The following is a 15609-nucleotide window of genomic DNA, read 5'->3' on the forward strand; positions in this document are numbered from 1 at the left end:
CTCAACTGGTTGCAGATTTTGGTAGACGGCTAGATTACCATTGAAGAGAGGAGGCGGATGAGGAGGGAGGCCTTGACGCGATGTTCAGAGTAGAGTGGCCAAGAGCAAAGTATCGGCTGGAGTGTCCCCGATGCGACTATACCTCGAGGTCAAAAGGTGTGGTCTTGTTTTGAGCAGTTGTGTTTGAAGACAGTTGGTATTATAACCGAAGCGATTTCAGCCGAAACGGAACAACAAGGCAGGCGATTTTCAAAATAGAGCAACACTGGTCTAGGCGACGACGCCTGCGATGTTCTACTATTAATGACTTACTCGAGTTACCTTATTCCGGGCCGAAAATTCATTGATGTGGCTAGATTTACAAGATCTTTAGAATGACCCCATTTAACACTCAGACACATCTGAACTATACCTGCTTGCTTTTGCCGAGCAGAACTCAAACCACTCTACTACTGACATACCTTTTATAGATGTTTTTCGATGGCAATGTTCTTTTTTCTCCATACATTTAAACAAAAATCTGAAGCCTTATTACTGTTGAGCTCTATATATATTGATAAATCTGTCGCAGACAAGAGATATCGTAAGGTTCGTGTTAATTTGTTTCCTCAACAAACTTATTTATAAGCATATAGCGTCAGTAATCTATACCTAAGGTTTTATAAACGGTTTGCGGTCGTAGCTGTGGTTAGATATTAGGTAATGTTGTGATAACCATTAAATTGTGAAGCGCAGTAAATGCCTTCCTATATACCTACCGTTGCCCTGGTGCTATCTAAGTTAAGATGCCACTAAAGGGCAGGTGAAACAAAGCGTTGATCGAATAAAAGCCCAGAATCGAGTAACCAATATGAAGAGGTAAAGTTGTCACGTCATCAACGTGGAACGACCTTTTCTGACCGCTGTCTTTGCATTTATCCTCTTCCCTAGTACCCACACACCTCTGCCAACACCACACACTTAAAATTTAGTCTTTCGTGCAGCCCTTTTTGGTAAACCCTGTCGTTTTTCCACTGTGATGTTTCACCAGTCAATAGAAGAAGGGGGCTAGTAAAAAAGCCAGTTTCGAAGTGTTCGTGGCTTGGCAGGCTACAGTGAGTGTATTCGATCGGACCCCCTCCAATTGACTGCCCAGAGGGCAAGTACTTAAAAAAGAGTCGACTCAACAATTCGTAGCAAACCGTATCTTACTTGCACTTGGTTGTTAAACTCTGAGTCGCAGCAGAACCAGCAGAATTGGCTCAAGAACTACCACTCCCCTTTTGTCGATATTTGCTCGTTCAACTATCAGCAGCAACCACAGCAGCGGCAGTGAAGAAGCTATCGGTGGAGATAGCGGGGGTTTTAGCTTGGGTCGAATAGTAATGCTCTTGGCAAAAGTACGTTCTTAGTCGTCGATTTCCAGGACATAGAGGCAAGAGACGAGGGAAGGGGAAACGACAGGCACAAATGCTTCCTCGCTGCATATCCTGTTTCCCAAGGCCCTATTTCAGACATGGCAAAGCCAGCTGCCACTGCTACCCGCGGTAGGTTTGGCTGACTTAAATTGGCTAGCTAAAAGACGCGATAGTTGGGTCCACTGTAGTCGTAAAGTTTCGCGGCATCTTGCGGTTGAAAAGCAGCTGACCACTGTGTCGGCAGCAAAGACCGTTAGCTGCGGCCGCCCTCGCAGCCGCTCAGAAAGGAAAGATTACCAGAGTAAGGGACGACAAAATTATTTCGTTGATTGCGGAACTACACTTACATAACTTGGACATGCTCGCAACTCACGAAGTACAGTCGATACTCAGTGAAATGGGAGATGATTTGCATGGCAACAGAGTGACAGAAAATCCAGGAAAAGCTACCTTTTCAACCACCAGATTCTGATTAATCCCCTGAAAGAAGGTTGCGTAATTTTTCGAGTGACATCGAGGGAGTGAAGATGTGTCGATATGTTTCGGTGCGCCATCCTCAAGACTCAAGAAAGCGTAGAAAAACGGGCTTATTGACGCCATCCTCGACAAACCTGTCGGCGTATAATGTCTATTGGATAACTAATCTTCACGAATGGTCTTCAGGAACGAATATATTATGTGTCCAACTACCAAGGCCACATCATTGATGCTAGTAGTACATAACACTGGTCATCGCATACATAGAATAGACACGTTAAAAACGAAAAGTATACCTATATAAACACTTTCTACCAGCATAGGTAGTTTTCAATTTGTATCACTACGAGTATGATTTAGCACAAAGATGTGTGCTGTAACCATGTTCTCAGAACCTAGCTCCGTCCACGTCTGACGTCCTTTTTCGTGACTCCTGCAAGGGTGACAAGAAAAACAGTGCTGAATAGCCAAGTGCAGCCGGAAAACGCGTAACTTTGTTTTCATCGCTCGCACGGTGAAAGGCCTAAACGAGAAGGAAATCAGGCTTTTTTTGCATGCTCCCGTGCTGTGATTCTGGGCAATTCACAGAATTCGCACATGTGTTCTGTCTTCATGGTGGAAACGGGATTTTTATGGATGCGTTCTGAAAATGATGCCCTGCGATACGCGCACACATAATCTAGTATGTACTTTGTAACCCTCCAGTTTCTTTACTCAAAGTCTCGTTGACGTGTAGCAGTCAAAAATATGTAGCCGCAATACAACTGAGTCCACGTTTGGAGCAGTCGCTAAAAGCTAGTTGCGTTCCACGTCGTAATTATGTCTGGTTAAGCTATGTCCAGCTGGCGAGCGATAAATACGTTTGACTGAAACTAAAATGCTGTTGGCGTTCCTGCCACTGCAGAACATAGAAAAACGGTAAATCTTGAGGGTAGTTAGAAACTATTCGTTGCGGCGCTGTCACTTGTGTCGCAACTGACTAGTTGCCTCAATGCCCAAAAACAGGCTCCGATAGACGGAAAAATCGATCTGTAACTAACACTGATTCATGGTAGGTTGATTGTCACAGATGCTTCCTATTAAAGTGGCTGATGCTCTGAAGGGTTTTCGAATCTAGGGGTAATTGAATCCAAGCGGGCAGTAGAAACCCATTTGCACAAAACAACCAGCCACGACATATTTGGCACTGGGCAATCATAATCAACGCAAAGTTGATTAAAGATAAACACGCGAAAATTTTCATAATAAAGGAAAGCAAATTACTTTAGAACGTAACGTGTATGTATTTCTCTAGGGAGCTGCTTTCAATATAGTTCGTCTTGCTTTTGGGTGTTCCTGTAAACGCCGTTACGGTGGTGCTGTATTGTTGTCCCGTTTCTTGTTAATAATATCCCGTACTTTGTTAAAATGTTCGTTTGTATATGGATACTGATTGCAAACGGTCGACACTTGTAAACATCGTTAAGTCGTACTTTGCGACAGACACGTGCCCAACTCAACGCTGTCGCATGGACAATTTGTATTTGATTCTATCTCAATTATCGTCTGTGCGTTGTCAATAGCCTTTGAAGCAGAGGCAGGATCGGCAGTGCCTGAAACGCAGGCAACATTGAGGCTAAATAACGGTAGCCATTTTATACATTTATACCAGTTCCTTCTCTCAGAACTAGAGACGAGATGCTTTTTTCACTGGAAGTTGTACTTTGATAGCGGACAGCCTTTTCATCCGAACCAAATCCGAACACTACAGGTCAGAGTGCGGGAGCCATGTAGAGTTGGCTTCCACAAAATGAATTGAAAATTGTCAACGAAAAAAAAAAATAAGTACTCTGTTAAAGAAGTGGGAAAAGGGGTCGATTTCTGTAGGATTTGTCTTCGCCGTCATTTTGGTTTTGTGGTCCGGTTTTCTGGTTCTAATGGTTTCTAGGAACGGTCTGTGCGTGTGGGCTGATCTGCGCTGTTTCTTCCGATCTATTGGTCTACCAGGAAGAAGAAGAAGAAGAAGAAGAAGAAGAAAGAATCTAAAGCGGGAGTATCAACTAACAATAGGCGATGGCGATGTGTTTGCAGGGGGGAAAATGGATAGTTTTGTATCCCTCTGTCTGTCTGTCTGTCTGTTCGACTGTGAATTTGAAAGTGCCGTTCCTAGATACGTGTGCTTGTCTTCCGTGCGTTCTGTGATGGTCCTCTGCCTACGAACGAATCATCGTTGGCGTCCATAGAAGCCATCCTTTTTTCATATTTTATCCATATCTCCATTTCGCCGTAGCGCTTCACATCGTACTTCCGTTTCGACGTACCTTTTGTCGATCCCATACCTTCCTTTCTCCCGTTGCTCCCGGATGATCAAACCCGAATTATCATAGTTGGGTTATGAATAACATTGCTCGATCCAAGCCCGTTCTCGCGCCACCCTTTGCCAGCTGCATTTGCAGGCTAAACGGTCGCTACATATTCAGAGATACCCGCTCACAGAAAACATATAGACGGACAATTCAAGCTAAAAAGAAACTGTCAGACAAGAAAACCTCTTTCGCTCATCGCAGTTCAAGACCGTACACAGTCATGTATACGCACACAAGCAGAGGCACAGTATAAGACAAATATAAACCCACAGATACGACAGCGTGTATGTACATAGATTTATATAGAAAAATAACGGCTCAAAAGTGAATGTTCTCCCGCTGTTGCATAAATAGAGGAAAAATTTACGCACATTCCTTCCGCTTACAAGATCCTATACGCTTGGTAACTGCTTTGGCATATATCTTGTAACTAGCTAGCGACAAACAAGTTGCCTATAGCTTATAACACAAGCTGCGTCTGCCAGAGGGTGACTAATCATCTTGCGCCGAGATCACAATGTCGTTCGAACTGTCGTATACGTATATAACAGGATAAAATGCAGCTTTGGAGCATCCCCTACTAGCAGCTTGAGTGCTTTTCATTCAATCACAATTCAATTTCATTCACAATCATTTTTTAATGATGACGTCCCAGCAGTGACCTGTTAGCTAATGGCCAGAACGGCCACCTTCCATAACCATACCTTGTTGTAGACTTTCAGTAGTAGTAGTTTACAACATCCTGTCGTTTATTGATGCATACATTTTCTTTACGATATATACTTTCGTACGCACCCTCAATCGCATGTTCGTGCCCCGAGGGATCTAGGGCTCCGAGCAAAAACGTTGGTTTTCACCTCCCCGAACAAAAAGATTAGTGGAAGCGAGATTTGGCCATTGAGAACACGGCTCTTTTGGTCTCGTCGGTCTACATACATCCAGGTCATACCCTACTTACCGAGAAATGCGCGTATTATTACAACGTAGCTTTTCGTTGAGAATGACCATGGTTAGGATGCTGCACTTTCTTGCACGCTTAAGGCATCCCGAAGAGAGCAAGACAAAATTCTCAGACCCCTTTTGCGATCTTGTTCTGAAGCACTGCTTCAGTGTTCGTTTATCCTAGTCAAAGCTACGTTTTCGAGCTATTATACTACATGCAACAGCTGCTTACGCAAGCGTGCCTTTTCACATCGAGCAGAAACCTACGGAGCGAATTTCCTGGCGAGCGCAGCTGTTTACAGCTGGCAGATGGAACGAAACAGAAAAATTATCTAGAAGAACATAATATTTGGATGCACAAATCTGAATAAGCTACCCCATAGTTCAGTGCATGTTCCAGCTTAGTAAATTTTGCTTTTTATATTACGGCCTTCGAGATTAGCTTTAGCACCAAGCTTACATAGTGACTTGGGAATCTGTTTAAAGACCCTATTGAGCGTTTGCCATGATCAAAAGACGCTAGTTAGGTCAAATGAAATAACAGCAGGGAACAGACTGTTCAAAAATGTTAAAATCGCGCTGAACGGCAGTGAATAACAATATCACATGGTTATTGCAAAATACTAATTCCGTTTTTGCATATATACACACAGTATAGAAACTGAGTTGTTATTGCAACTTGTTATGATTGTTTACCAGAAACCTCACTAATAGAACAAGCAGTTTTTTGCCGAAGACTTTATGAACGTCAGATCTTCACCTATGCAATCGTTGGCTTTAACGAATGATAACCTGAAAAGGTGAAGTCCTTTCGTCGCTGTGTTGTAACATACGCTGTCTCTCAGTGCGTCGTATGAGCGTCGTAACTTACTGTGTCGGATTCTCATAGCGTATAAGTTTAGTAACTGGCTTTTTTTCCTAGCCTATGACATCCTATTGAGTTACAATGGCGGCGTAATGAGGGCCTCGTAACAGAATCGAAACATGTGTCGAATGCAGCTTGAAGATTAACTTTATTAGATTCCTCGTTACACTCAGATGTGGTTGTTCCAGTATTACCGCCGAACTGTTGTTATTATTTATAGTAAGGACGTTGTCGTAAGCCTCAGCTGGTTGTGTTTGCTATAAGGCATACTACTAGTAAGGCGACGGACGAGACCGCCGATCCTGTAGGACCACTCATAGTCAATTAGCTACGTTTTGTATATATCCGCATGGATGTCGTCAATGAAACGAAAAAAACATGACAGCAAGGGCAAAAGAGAGGCTCAGTCCGTTCTCAGAATCTAGCAATCGTACGATGTAACTGTAATAAATATCTAGTAACACGCTGCCGTAAGATCTCTAAAGGATGTCGATAAACGTTTGCTTGCGATACGTAAAATTCCTATAAAAAAAAAAAGAATGACAATTCTTTACTATACGCACACCCTGACAGACATCGATAATAAGAGTCCACCACAGACACCTACGATACATAACAACAACCTGATGCTTCTACTAAGGCTGATTCACACCGAATACTATCTAGCGGAGAAAGATAAGGCCGGTGGTATTTATATATGATTCAGCTGTATGTTTCTAATATTTTTTTTAATACTGAAGTCGCTCAGACATATCTAGATGAATGTGCTAATCAAACGTAACCCTCACGTTAGATAAAGACCTTACAACTGCAACTTGTACACGATGGAGCAACAAGAAGTGGGCTTAGCTGTGATGACATAGAATCCAAGAGTTTCTAGTTCTTGTTTGATGACCTGTGCAAAATATAAAGTTGATGCCCAACGGCTCAAGTAGTAACAAAGCACGAAAACATTATATGAGTTGTACGAAAGTAAGGACGTATCGGATGTTCCTTGCAACGATGGCACTAAATATATATACTTGAAAGATTTGTTGCATCCCTCCCTCAGACATCTCAAATGTAGTTGCGTTATCCACAGAAAAATATAAGCTAGCCAATCGAGCGATATTCTATGAGCAGGTAATCATCGCCAAAATCCACACAGGCAAAAGCCTGAAATCTTGCCTGTACCTAGATCTCGGCCATTGCGAAATATCATAAACATATTTAGCGCTTGCGTATTCGTTTGTATAGATTTCGTCGTTGCATACGCAAATAACGCATCTAAACATTGGTCAGTCGAAGAACGAGGCTCCTCTCGGAAGGTGGGCATGATTCACTTTGCAAGTGGAAGATTGGAAAAGGACGTACAAAGTATAATTAGGTTATTGCTTGGTAGTCGGCTACTTTTTTCCCTTTTGACTAATAAGAATTAGGGAAACAGCAGCAAGTAAACGATTTGTGAACCCTCTCAGATTCCGAACATCTTAACTACGCCTATGACGGTAAGTTGCAGTCTCTAATGGCGCACATTTAAGTTACCTTCGACAGATCCAATTCAATAAAGGCGTTTGCTGCTAGCACATTTCAGCCTAGTATTAGCCCAGCGCTATGGTCTCGCGCAAAAACGAGAAGTATACCTCAGGGGATACATACGGTTGTATATATGGTTCAATCAGATAAAATGGATTGACTACATGCTATGGTCGGCTCAGTATCTGATGCATAAATTGGCGACTTCTCGACCGCGTCTACGATAAGGATCCTATTCATTTGGTTGGATTTTTCAGTTTGATAAGGTAGTAGTGAGGCGCCTTAGAACGCCATTGTTCTAAGAGGATGGGGATGCAGGTCAAACAAGGCAGGTTTGAAGATATGCCCATATATATCCGGATCACGTTTTAATTATCTTAATCTACGAATAATAGGCCTACCTGAACGGACTACCAGGCTTAAGCTAGCAGACATTTGCCCCCGGAGAAGCTGGGTTACGTTGGCGTCGCTGTTTGCTTTTCTATTGCTACGAGAAGACAGATGTTATTAAAAAATTCAGCAAATAATTGCACCAAGCTCGACTCAGCTCGTTAGCTCAGGGCGCGATGGCCACTACAGACAGAAATATATCGCCACTGTATTGTATGCCCGATAATAACTCTATAAATTGTCGCATGAAAGGTTTATCAAGTATCAGCAGATTAACATGACAACAGAACATTGTTTTGAACGACTTTGTGTCGCTTCACTGTATAGTACACATTTCTAGTTGCTTTGGATTAAAGGCATCTAAGGAAAGAAGGAAAAGCCTTAGGCTAGCGAAAGAAGCCTATATGATAGCAGTGAAATCCATGGGGACGGGTGGGTGTCGTGGTTCCTTGGTCCTTCTCAGCCTGAGTACCACCAGGCTCATAGTTTTTTAGTGGCCACAGCAGATTCTACAAGCCGCGTAAATATTCATGATATGTTTATGCGAAGCAATAGTATGCGCCTGCTGTGACTGTCGTGACTATCATTATGCTATAGCGAGAGACAAAAAGGAAACGCTCCATGGGTGTTTGTCGAAAAGGTATTGTCGTTTTCAAAAAACGAAATTGGCCTGTGGCACAGACTCGTCCACCTATTAATTATTTCTCCAGAAGAGAAAGGCTACACGAATAAGGGGCCATATTTTACGACTGGCGTAGAGTACCATAGCGAGCTTTAATCACACTACGCGACCCTTCAGTTAAATACTGACCTCATTAGAACAAGCACCATGGTCACGAACATAACATAGGGTTCCATTAGCGGCTACTATTTCAGGTCTCTAAATGCTTGTTGGCAACTGTCGCCTCCCCTGAGCCCCTTCGAAACTTTTCAATTGAATAATTAACGCAAAAATTTTTGGGGGTGATAGGATAGGCAAGGATCGCCAAAAGCCATTGTCATACGATTTCCCTTTTTAAGCGCCCAGTTTAACTCCTTGTTTGTATGCAAAGAGTCGCAAGCAAATGAAAGTAGAGTTACTAATAATAATCATAACATTGACAAGTAGTAGACTTGCCAAAAATGCTTAAATTATAGCCGCTGGCCAGCTAATGCAAAAGCTGCGAGAGATTCCTGCGTCTTAAAGGGACGATAGGCACAACCTTTTCTCCATTGACATTGACGTAGATAAAAACAGTTTTTTCTTGGAAACTTTTTATCTAAAATACACCGCCTGAGACCTTTTTGCCTAAAGCAAACAATAAGTGTGCTCGTTACGCTATGACTCTCTGGTTCATCCGTTCATGCAGGCAAACCGTCCATTTAATACTCGATGTAACAAAGTTGCTAAAGTATTGGCCGATATACTTCTCGAATACGTAGCCGTTCATTTAGTTTTTGACAAGAAACGCCTGCAAAAGGTTAACGACGTAATGTTTAGTCCTATACTGAACTCGGTAGAGGTTCAAAGAAGAAGAAGAAGAAGAAGAAGACCCAAAGAGGAACCCACTAGCCCGGCGTCGCGAATATTTCCCATTGACACGAAATCGAAAAGGATAGGCAGACCTATGCTTCATGTTCAATAGGGGGTTTTATATAAAATCAAGTGAGATAAGAAGCGGTCTGATGGGGGGGAGGGAGGGGGGTGAAAATGGCTAATGGAAAAAAGATTGCTGTTAGGCTGATCCATATGATGTTTTTAGGCTATATTCAAAAGTGGTTCTGAAGGCCTTGAATGTGACTGTTAATGATAAGTCTGGTTTAATTCGGGTGTTGGCAATGACAGCGCAAAAATCACAGGGAGCTGCTGCGTCGTCGTAATACAGTGAAAAAATGCCGAGAGCAAGACAAATAATACTCCAGTCAAATTGGTAACCCAACCGATCCAGACGTTTGCATTGACGGCTCGACATAGTAACACATGTGCTGTATTAACAGATAATTGAGCAGACCATAATTCATCCATAATGTACTAAATAATACTGGAAAAATGTTCACTATTAAACACACATAAGCGGAATGTTGTTAAAGTCTTCTATACGTTACGAGGTTCTAGCAGACTAGTGTCTTATTTACGATGCTCCAACAAACACAATGACGGGCTATTAACGTAGAAAAAATGTCGACAATCTAGGTTCAGTTTCGAGGTGCGGGGCTGACTTCGCGAACCCATTTATTCTAGCCAGAGAAAGATCATTTATGCATATACGAATAGATAACTTATTTTCAGTGTGTCCTTCTTTGAACCTGTATACACGACGTAAAGACAACTGCATACATTACAGGAGAGCCAATATATGCTATAAGCGGCAAGGAGAATGTCAACAAGGGAAGGGTATGATTAAAAAGCGGGAAGCTTTTTATTAGCGTATTCTTTATGGACAAAGTTACAACTAACTCATCAATAGAAGATAGCGGCTTATAAATCCTTGCCAAATAATAATGACTTAGCTTTGTGTACACGTTGTCTTCACACCTTATTTGCCGACCCCTAAAGATGGTGGTTATTTGATAAACAACCTGACCTAGTTCGTCGGCCATTCATTTGAGTCTGTCTGTATTCATATCATCTGTACGGATGCGTATAGGTATCATGCAACGTGCGCGTAGAGAAGATGTGATACAACGCTTTAGAGTGGGCGGTACTTAGTAAGCTTGAAAGCTCAGCACCGTCCCATTAACCTCTTCCGAAAGAGGCAATGGCGAAAGAAAACTCGTTTACTAAGGCAGCTTTCTTGGAGGGCAACTATGTCCGGGAGGGCGGAAATCGGTACTGCACGCTGACAAGCGGAATTCCTTATGCTTGCAGACTGTGCTAGATTTTTATAGACGTGCCTAAGCTCATCAATGCAGTGGCGCGGTTTCCGTGGTAAAGCTGCTGGGACGCAGACGGCATATAGCAAATCGTAGTATTTTGCAGTGGTAGAGAAGTCGGGGAGGGCCTATATGATTAGCGGAACTCGAAGGACAAACAGATAGGTCGAGAATAGTCTGTTTCGAAGCCGCACCTAGATTAGCTGCACTCAAAAGCTGATATTTACTGAATTGCTCACGTGCTAATTAATTAGTTTATTTTCAACATATTTATTTGACCTGGTCGACAGACAGAAACGTAGATAATTGGAAATAGCGCTTCGATTTAATTTGTCACTAGTGGATGCTATCAGATCTCGATCGATATAATGTATACCAAAGTGAAACAACTGATATTTAATAAATTGCGCCTGTGAAAAGCACTTTAATAGCAAGGTAGCATACAACTTAACAACAGCTAGATAAGTACGTGTATATTTTACAAGTATTTGTTTATTCAAGCAAATAGATTGACCCTACAGCGTTGGCATTGAGATAGTTACCTCGAGAGGTTGAAATAAAGTGATGCTAAAATCCCGTTGTCACTTTATAGCAAGATACCTTCAGCTAATAACTGCGATAAATAATCTTCCAATACTTTTAAGAAAGCACTCGTGGAAAAGTCGAAGGCCACCATAGTGCAACTACCGAACCGTACCGTACCACAAGTACCGCAGTGGAACATAGACTCCGGTCAAACTCTAAGCTCATTAAAAATACCACACAAAAAAGCTACAATAGATACATTAGAAATGAAACGCTAGAGGGAGGGTGCTTTACGCTTACTCATGTAGGTGAAGGTTGTACTTTACCAGGTATGTGAATTTTACGTGCAATAGACATTTTCAAGACTTCACAGATTTCCGCTTAGGTAGATAAAGACCTGTTGAATCGAACTAACAAGCCTAAATGGGTGCAGACCATTCCAAAGCGATATATCTGTATTATCATTATAATTGTTTAGTTTGTGGGCAGACGACTAACGGAAAAGTCAGAAATTGTATATGCTGAATAAGTACTGAGCAGTCGTCATTAGTGAAGAAGCTAGTGAAGCAAAACTCGATCCGCGTTAAAAGAAGCTTCAAGAATTACATTGTTTTTACGCAACACTTTATTTAAATAAAGCCCCCGTCTAATATGCCGTCTGTATCTTCTGCATTTCAGGTAAGACTTCATGGAACACTTGAGTGTTTGTGTCCCGCGTTTCTGAAACTTTCATCATTCTCTTTATTTTAATAGATTTTCTTCATTTATATCTCAAATTGTATTGACTATTTTAAAAATATCACTTCTTATATTAACCTGATACACCTTAGTGGTATATCTCACTCGCTAAGCATGCATTTAGATAGAAGTAGAAAGTGAATGCAAGCCGAAATAGTTTGAAGTGTGAGGCTGTGATATGCTGCAGGCGTACCTTCCCGTGTACCTCCTCAAGGTAGCACAGGCATACAAAGGCCTGCCGTTAAACGTGACAAGCATTTCTGGAAACGGAGCATCATCAATCTTTTTCATATGCACTCAGTGTGACAAGTGCGGTGTTTTTCCCTGCAGTATGCGTTGAAACGATACAATGCCAAGTTAGGAAAAGACGATAACGGCGAAACCTGTTATCTATATCCTATACCTGTATATCTATTGTATATTTCATGATGCAATCTTGATGGCCTACTTTCGGACAAAGGGAGAATGTCCGGGTCAGGAAGCACATTTGATCCTTTATTAGATCCTACATAGATGAAGCTACATGGACGGTAGATCCGCGGCCAAAACGCTCTGTGTTTTATAGACTGAACAATGCGCGTGTAGAGTTGTAGGAAGATATGTAAGCACAGTTTATGATACGAATAAAACAAGCACTGACGCTGGATCAAGGACAACGGGACATGCCGATTTAGTGGAACTTCACTGCAGAAACCAGAAAACACTGGTAAAAATGAAACAAAAAAAAAAAAGCTTATTATGTGAATCCCTAACGAGACTACATATGTATAGGTTTTATAGTATTTCCAGGAATGGTATTTAGCTTCTCTAGTTCCTGGCAATAGGTTTCGTTAATCATTGCTATTCCTCGTATCCGCGGCGTAATCGATTAACAGGAAGCTATTCATTAAGTGATTGGTTTGTATGGGGACGCCCGTTTGAACTTCAGGGAAAATTTGTCTAATCCATTACGTTGCAATCACTTGAGTCCGATGCATGCTTAAGTCTCAAAGATCATAAGTATCAATATAACGTTTTTTACGCCCATGCAATATATTGGTCTTACATTTTCTTCATGTCCATCTGAAAATCTCATTATTTCATGAAGATTGATGCACTGACCTTTAGTGATTGTTTCCGATCGGCGGGCGCCCAAAGACAGTACAGTTGCTGGTGGAACCAATAGTATGTTTTCATTATCATGAAACCATCGACATCCACATCCAGCGGCACTTATGAATTAAGTCATATTTTGTCTATTCACCTATAAAAACAGGTTGATAACACAAAAAAAGATGATTAAGACCGTTCGAACAGAAAAACCTTGAACCTCTTCAAGGAAGCACAGAATAATATGGAAAAAAAAAAAAAAAAAACGCCCGTGGAACGTGCTCACAAATTTTGGTAGAAATTGACCAACGAACTCTGTGTATGCGTTGGTGATCATTATCTTTTGTGGCAGACACAGCTCCCTGAGCAATGGTTTTCAACAAACGGGAGTGCCCATAGATAGTCGAATATAATTAGAATACTCTATTGATACTAGGTTCGCTCGTAGCAGCTAAGCTTCGAAGGAACTTTAGCTTAGACTGTGGTCCCTGTTTAAGCTAGAAGCGCTGAGGGTGCAAATAAAGTTAAATTTAACTTAAGTTGGTTTTCTGTTTCTTGATTTCTGTTACTTGCACACCAGTCGTAAAGGACAATATCATTCTACGCTTGAACTTCATGTTTTCTTTATTTTGAAGTTTTCGCTGGTGACCCATAGAAAAACGAGATGGCTGGAGGAACTAATATTTATCACAACTATTTTTAATATCAACAACGGTTCATGTGGTTGCTGTCGTCTGATACCCTATCTTACATAGGCCTTCCGATACGCGCTTCACGGAACGCGAAGTCAAAACGGTGTTACTTTTTATGCGTTTATGTTGGTCATTACCGAAGGACGACTGAATAAGAGTGCTCCATTAACGGCTCTATGCAAATGCATGAATTGAAAAATTCAGTTTGATGCTATTAAGACGCAGCCATAATGTTTAGAACTGTTGTTTCTCCAGACACTCACAGATCCTTCTTTGAGACTAAATTGTTCAAAATGGTGTCTGCTCTTATGGTCCATCAATTAAAAGATATTGCATGTTTTGAGATGTTTAAGCAACAAACACAACGATATTGCCCATCGAAAAGTGGCTTTAAATTTTGTCGCGTTGTTTGTAATGTATTGATTCTTTGATGGATCCTTATTTCGTTATATATCCTCCAGTACTCCTGGACATTGATGATCAACAAAATACAGCAATTAGATGTCTCCTAAGACAATGGGAGTATATATGTATATATATATCTCTATGTAAGAAGATAAGCTCGTTTCGAAAGTAGATAAAAAGTCGTGTCATCTTTATTAATAGAATTTGCTACGCAGTTGGCTGAAATTGAACGTGGCAACTTTAAGCTGTAAGCCAAGATAATCAGAAACGCTAACGAATATTATATCTATATGTTAAGGGCATGGCCCCAAAAACTCCGTATATTTATTTCGAATGCATAGGAAGATGAAAGGAGTTAGCTGACAGGAACTACCTAAGTTTTAGATCCGGGAATACGGTATACGTATGGGCAGCGGAAGCAGCAAAATTTCCTTCCGTACACCATATGTTGACCGAATATATATAAGGAAAACGGGGCAGCTAGCTTCGGTGGCTTCCGGACACGGGCGGACCTTCGCTTAGCATAGCATAGTGTAAGCTTTGCCCGGCTCTTGATCAAGTCGACTTGGTATCGCCTCCTTGCGATCCCGGTCAATTAGTTTACCTTCGCCTGTAACAGCAGGGCTAAAAGAATGCACGTCAGCCAGCCGTGTTTTCCGCGCGTGTGACCACCGTAAAGAGACTCCAGACTCTTCGTTAGCATATGTTAACGCGCACATTGGCTTTCCACGTGCCGCATTTTGTCCGGTTTCTCTAGCTGCGCTGCCGACGGCCAATCCTCCTAGCGGTCTACCGTCTTTAACTACCCTACCCCGCCTGCCATCTTTAATGCAGGAGGGAAAGGCTCGAATTGTAGCAAATATGCACTTACCTGGCAGTGGCCTGCGTCGCCACTGCTCCATATGATATCAAATCAGTATGATGGCATAACCTTGAAACATTGCTATCGTCCCTGCTATGAATGTCCACTCGGTCGTTCGCATGCATATAATGCCCATACGCCCGATACCTTTTCATCGAATCATGTCACTTGAGAACGAAAGGTCGGGTTTGATGGACTGGGCCAGTCATGAAACTGGTCACAGCAACTATATCCGCCGTTGCGGCACTCAGCATTTTTACAGGAAAAATGACTGGCACATTTGGTGTATCAAGGAAGTAAAATGTGGAAGTTTGTCTTGCCCGTCGCCGCTAGTCACCTTTCACTGGCTGCTTCCCGATCTAGACTATTGCATATTCATGTGATTCTTGTCCTATTTGGTTTTCAACTTTTTCAACGTAACTTCAGCAGCGATGGACGTAAGCAGCCGACTGACTGAAGAATTAGTCGGCTTATTTTGCGCAGTTACTGGAAAACGCAGGGATTTTTTAGAAAC

At 41.9% G+C, this 15609-nt stretch overlaps 2 protein-coding genes across 40 annotated transcripts in view; one reads left to right on the forward strand and one right to left on the reverse strand.

Moving 5' to 3' along the window:
* The window catches only part of LOC111248212 (uncharacterized), a 193868-nt gene that overhangs the window by 118362 nt on the left and 59897 nt on the right, over positions 1-15609 (reverse strand). For all 31 annotated transcript variants that reach the window (XR_015323488.1, XR_015323477.1, XR_015323471.1 and 28 more), the window contains one exon: positions 13149-13290. Coding sequence is in view for 2 of the 31 variants with exons in the window: in XM_086983283.1 (XP_086839409.1) it covers positions 13287-13290 (4 nt within the window). In the remaining 29 variants the exon portion in view is untranslated. The remainder of the gene's footprint in view (positions 1-13148; positions 13291-15609) is intronic.
* Shal (Potassium voltage-gated channel protein Shal) overlaps positions 1-15609 on the forward strand; it is a 261664-nt gene that overhangs the window by 104646 nt on the left and 141409 nt on the right. The gene's annotated exons all lie outside the window — the stretch shown is intronic.

The sequence above is a fragment of the Varroa destructor genome, unplaced genomic scaffold (genome assembly GCF_002443255.2).
Source record: "Varroa destructor unplaced genomic scaffold, Vdes_3.0 BEIS01000003.1, whole genome shotgun sequence".
In the NCBI taxonomy this organism is placed as follows: Eukaryota; Metazoa; Arthropoda; class Arachnida; order Mesostigmata; family Varroidae; genus Varroa; species Varroa destructor.